Source organism: Rhinoraja longicauda, chromosome 6 (assembly GCF_053455715.1).
Source record: "Rhinoraja longicauda isolate Sanriku21f chromosome 6, sRhiLon1.1, whole genome shotgun sequence".
Lineage (NCBI taxonomy): Eukaryota > Metazoa > Chordata > Chondrichthyes > Rajiformes > Arhynchobatidae > Rhinoraja > Rhinoraja longicauda.
Genome location: NC_135958.1, coordinates 68,053,575 through 68,059,574, shown reverse-complemented (window position 1 = coordinate 68,059,574; position 6,000 = coordinate 68,053,575). Strand labels below are relative to the sequence as shown.

At 44.9% G+C, this 6,000-nt stretch overlaps 1 protein-coding gene across 1 annotated transcript in view; it reads left to right on the top strand.

Annotated features, from left to right (window-relative positions):
* Nucleotides 1-614: 614 nt before the first annotated feature.
* The window catches only part of myo15b (myosin XVB), a 149,845-nt gene continuing 144,459 nt past the window's right edge, over nt 615-6,000 (top strand). Inside the window, exons 1-2 of the mRNA XM_078401587.1 lie at nt 615-2,438; nt 5,561-5,622. Of these exons, the coding sequence (XP_078257713.1) occupies nt 615-2,438; nt 5,561-5,622 (1,886 nt within the window). The remainder of the gene's footprint in view (nt 2,439-5,560; nt 5,623-6,000) is intronic.

Below are 6,000 nucleotides of genomic sequence, written 5' to 3'. Positions count from 1 at the left end.
AGCCTGACAAAGAGGAGAAGGCAGTTCAGAACTTGAAGACCAAAAATAGTGAAAACAAAAGTGGAATCTCCAGCACAAGGCCAACAGGAAGAGGCAAGGTCAGCAGTGATCCTAGTGACGTGGACAGTGAGAGTTCAGAGGAATCAAGTGAGGAGACAAGCAGCAGTGAGGATAGCACTGACCATGAAGTGGCTACATCTGACAAGTCCAGCACTAGCAAGGGTATTCCCCAAACAAAAGGCAATAAGAAAGATAGTGACCATAGTACAGACAGAGAGAGTACTGACGAGGAACGAGACACTGGTGGTGAAGGGGTGGAGAAGGAAGGCCTGGCTGACAAAACAATAAGAGCAGAAGACGACAGAAGCAGTAATGGTGAGGACAGTGAACACAGTGATTCAGTAATTGGTGGGAGAGGAAGCCACAGCAAACAGCACACCACAACTGTTAGTCATAGCGCAAAAGAAAGCCTTGCCAGCGATTGGAAGGACGAACAAGCAGATGGCAATGAAGTGGGTGATGATGGAATAGTCGCCATAGAGGAGAAACAGGTGAAATTACAGGAGCCAGCAGAAAGCGAGGCTGGATGTCCAGAAAACACTCGCAAGAGAAGAATGTTGCAAATGGATGTGAAGAAGAAGCTTCTGGTGGGTATGAAAGTCAAAGCTAAGGGGGGGAGTCAGGGAACAGTCCAATCAGAGCTCAAGCCGAAGTCTAAAACAAGGGAGAAGTTTTCAAAAGTCCACCTTCAGCAGAGGTACCAGGCTCGTATGTGTAAAGTGGTGGGGAGAAGCAGTGCAGAAAAGCAGTGCATAAAAGAGGGAGGTGAGTCTGGCGAGGAACAGAGCCTGGGGAAGTTAACTGTTGTGCAAACTTTCCCTTCTGCAAGACTCCTCTCACATCAGGCACACCTTATCCACTCTCTCAGGACTAAAAGCAAAGACATCAGAACGAGATCAAATCGGACTCTTGCAGTGGGTTCAGGAAAGAATGACTTGTCCCCGTTGCCAGAGGTGGCCATCAAATCACACCAAGGTGCACCAGTTAAAGAGGTTCTCGCTGATCAAACCCCTGTTAAGAGACCACAGAAAGAGAGAAGGAGGGAAGGCATTGCTTCAGATGTAGAGAGCCACGATGATGGAGACCAGCAGGCATCTGCACAGCAGCTGATGGCCCTGGCTCACAAGAAAAAAATTGCAAAGGTGGTCGGCAAGGTGAAATTGGCATCTGTCAGGAAGTCCACAGCAAAGACTCGGAGAACAGAAGAGATCACAGCAGCGGAAAATCTCACAGAAGCTGAGCCTGGAAGTACAGAGATCAAAAAGAGTCTCTGCCAACGGTTTTCCGTCATTCGCAGGGTCACAGGGTGGATCAGCCGCCAGATTCCCAAAGTCCTGAAGACCAGGTCCAAGCTGGTCACTGTCACCCATGTAATTGGAACCACCGAGTGGATTGCAAAGACACTCAGCATGAAACGGAAGAACAAAGAAGGGAAGCGTTGCAACTTCAGGAGGCGTATGGCAATTCGCCTTGCCAGCACAGCGGGGCTTGCTTCTCGAGGAGGTCACTGCCCTTGGAACAAGAGTGAAGCCCTAAAAGAGGAGACCAAGGAAGATGGTGGGTTACTGCAAGTAACTGAATCTGTCCACAGTGCGGATGATGCCCAAGTATCTGTTGACATACAGCCTGTGACGGAAGTGAAAGCCAATACACAGGATATATCCCATCAGAGTGAGGGTCAGACCGAAGCTGAGGAAAAGCTGGGTAACTCTGATGCAAGATATGCAATTGTGCTTCCACGAGTACACCAATTGGTCAAGTCAAAAGCAACCGTATTAGCCAGTTGTAGAAGTGAAAGGAATCATGCAGATAGCCCACAGCCCTACAAAGCAGCAGTACCAGCTCAACCAGGACCCTCCATCATGGGCCTTGTTAGGAAATCACAGAATGAACCAAGAGGCAAACTTCACACCCTAAGGGACTTTGGACAATCCAATTCAGAGAGGAATGGTTCAAATCTGCAACCAAGAGATACCCAGAGTGGCCCTCACTACCTGCAAACAGACACCAGCACCAGGCCCATGAACAAGGCACTAATGAAAGACCAGAATAGCAAACAGTTCACCCTTTCAGATTCTCAGGCACTCCCAACATCGCAAATGAGGACAGATCCTTGCCAACCGATCACAAGTGTCCAAGATGATAAGTATTTTCAGGATGGGAAGGAGATTCACTGGGCACGGAGGGGGCATTTCAACAATGACCACTTGACGTGGTTGGATTCGGAAACGTTGCTTCCACATCTGACAATTGAGAACCTGAGCAAATGGACAATGTACAAAGAGCAGGGCGTGGTTAGAACACAAAGAAGAACAGGGACCTGGGAGCCTGAGGACATAGCTGAAAATATTCTTGAGAAAGACTTCACATTAAAACAGGTACTATTCCAGCGAAATTTCTTCTTTACGGTATCTGTTTAGAAAATTTCTATTTATTAGTTTAGAATCAATGACAAAATAATCAATGAGAAACTACTTATTCACATTTGGAAATGCCAAACTCCCTCAATTACCGTGAAGAACGGTAGACAAGTGATGGATTATATCAGAAACAATTTTCCAAACTCTTCACTTTCAACTCCTCCCACCCTTATTTTGTGCACCTCCCTTTGGCTTCACTCCCCATTCCAGTTCTCTCTCCCCCCCTCCATAATCCCTCCTTAAGAAGCTTCCCTTCCTCTAATTCTCCTTTTTGCATCATTGCTTTCTTCTCTTTCGTATCCTTTAACCTCCCCTCTACTTGTTACATATGTTGTTTTGTTTTCACCCAGCTGGAGTCTGTAAGTAAGTGTGATTTCCCATATGCACTGAAGCCCTGAACTTACTGATCTGTATTTGGAACATATGGTTTGCAGTTAAGCTACTGACATTTCCCAGCAAGGTTTGACCTCTAGTATCTCTTCTTGGAGTTATAAAGTGCACAGATCAGAAACATGTTCTTCAGACCACTGCGTGCACGTTGACCTTTTCGCTTGTCTGCATTAACCTCATTTGCCTGTATTAGGACCACATCCTTCTGTGCTTTGTCTGTCTAAATGCCTCCTGAAACAGGTGTCTGATTCCAGCTCATTGGCTGGCAGTGTGTTCAACCACTCTCTATGTAAAAAGGCTAGTTGTAAGATCCCCTTTAAATCTTCTAACGCTCACCTAAAAATGATGTCATTTTGCCTTTGATATCACTACTTGCTCCAAATGTGATCTTTTCTCAGCTTCTGCCTCCCATACAGAGATTAAGAATTGGAAATATTTAATTTCAGGATTGTTTTGATACCCCTAAAAAGAATTTAATAAGAAATTAGCCGGAAGTGTTTCCTTCTTGTCTCCAGGTTCCCTTCTTTCTTCTTTCTTTCTTTCTTTCCTTTTTAAATTTTTTTATTTCTTTATCTTTCTTCTTCTCCTTTTTCCTCTTTTTTCTAACTGGGGGGTGGGGGGAGGGGGGTTGTGGGTGGGGAGATAATACAGAACAATACAGGTATAATCGAATTTAAATGTATAATCGAATTTATAATGTAGGTACCATTGCGTACTATGAGTTCATACATGTATTTGTTTTGTTAAAATTTAAATAAAAAAATAAATAAAAAAGAGACGCCATGGGCCTTCCTTTTCTGTCCAGTGCAAAATACTGAATGCCTCCAACTGTCACTCTCCGAGGTTTGGGTTGAGAGCTGGCGATGAGTGGTTGAGGGGAGTATCAGGAACTGCCTCAAACTTACGCAAATGGTGACGGAGGGATCCTTCCAGTCAATGAAGGGTCCCTCTGTCACCATTGGAGTATTTGTTCAAGGGTTTGGGCTCCATGTGACTCAGTCCAACCTTTTGGGGACCAAGGAAACTGGCAACCACACTCTTTGCACCCGGGCCTCATAATTACCTTCAGCCTCCTTCTGCATTTTCAGATGTGACCTAGTCAAGGAATAGGTTTATAGAAGGATGAGAGGAGATCTTATCGAAACGTATAAGATTATTAAGGGGTTGGACGCGTTAGATGCAGGAAACATGTTCGCAATGTTGGGGGAGTCCAGAACAAGGGGCCACAGTTTAAGAATAAGGGGTAGGCCATTTAGAACTGAGATGAGGAAAAACATTTTCAGTCAGAGAGTTGTGAATTTGTGGAATTCTCTGCCTCAGAAGGCAGTGGAGGCCAATTCTCTGAATGCATTCAAGAGAGAGCTAGATAGAGCTCTTTAGGATAGCGGAGTCAGGAGGTATGGGGAGAAGGCAGGAACGGGGTACTGATTGAGAATGATCAGCCATGATCGCATTGAATGGCGGTGCTGGCTCGAAGGGCCGAATGGCCTCCTCCTGCACCTATTGTCTATTGTCTATTGTTCATGCTTGGAGGTCCCCAGATTTCGGGGAAACATTCTATCCAACATATGCCACTCAAGAGCCATATGCCTCAATTCAACCTCAGTACACTTCATCCTTTTTTATAATGCTACTAGACCAAGTGGACCCATTGGGCCCAAACCTCTCCTGCATGTGTGCAGCACCCTCTCCTCCCCTCCCTCCCTCCCCTCCCCCTCCCCTCCTCCCCCCCTCCCCTCCCCACTTCCCCTTCCCCCTCTCCATACCCCTCAACCCCCACCCTTATCCACCCTCCCCCCCCTCGCTCCCTCCCCCCACCTTCCTCCCCCCTCCCTAGTTGATAGATTTAAACTTTAAAATGTGAATAACTTTAAAAATATAACACCGATTTCAATAAAACTGCTTGCTTTACCATTAAAGCGACAACGGTGAGTAAAATTGTCAAGCCATCGTGTACCGTTTTGGCTGTAGTTCGATCACAAATAAACAAACAAACGAGAGTTTTAGTATACAGATTCAAAGAACAACCTTGCAGGGGATAGTTTAACGGGGATATGTAGGGCAAGGTTTTTTACACAGAAGGTGGTGACTGCCTGGAACACGCTGCTAGAGGAGGTGATGAAGGCCGATGCAATGGTGGCGTTTAAGAGGCATTTGGATAGGGTACATGAATATGCCAGGAATGGAGGGATATGGATCACATGCAGGCAGAGGAAGTTAGTCCATCTTGGCCGTATGTTCAGCACAAGCATTGTGGGCTGAAGGGCCTGTTCCTGTGCTGTACTTTTTTCTATGTTCTATGAAATAGAAAGATCTCCTGATATCTGAGCCAAAGCATCCAAAGTCAGCAAAACTAGTATAATTTACTCATCTCATAGTTATTTGTGAGATCTTGCTATGTACATATTTAGAGCTAGGAATGAGTTAATGTCATGTTGTTCAAGATGATTCTGAGGCATGTGATAATGCACCATAAGGGATATTAATTATCTCACTCCATTCTGATCCTTTCCTTTTCTCAATTTCTTCTCACTCTCATCTCTTCTTCCTCATGACCAATTTATATAAATGCTTTGTTGTTCTCGTTATTTTGAAAGGCCCACTAGGTGGGAGATGCCTATATCAATTAGCTTTTGGGTTTCGTGGTCTTTGAGGAGATAATATGAAGCATTCATTGTTCTCTGTTTCAGCCAACATTTAAGAAAGGTCACGAGCCAGAGACCAAGGAGGTGGAGGATCTATCCAACCTAGAGTAAGATACCACACGATACTGCATGGTGTTTTGTCATGTAGCTCCAAAAGTGCCAGATTAGACCATAGTACTTCTAGACCCATTGTATGACCATTGAATTGGGTTTGGTGATGTTATTATGTGGCACAATATCCGTGAACATGCTGGTGTCATTGTAAGAAAATAACTGAGATGCTGGTAAAAATCGAAGGTATTTATTTCACAAAATGCTGGAGTAACTCACCAGGTCAGGCAGCATCTCAGGAGAGAAGGAATGGGTCCTTCGGGTCGAGACCCTTCTTCAGATGTCATTCAGATGCTGGTGTTATTGTGTATGGAAGTAATTGTATCGTAGTAAGAAGGATTAAATCACAATGTTTAATGGCATTATCATGAGTC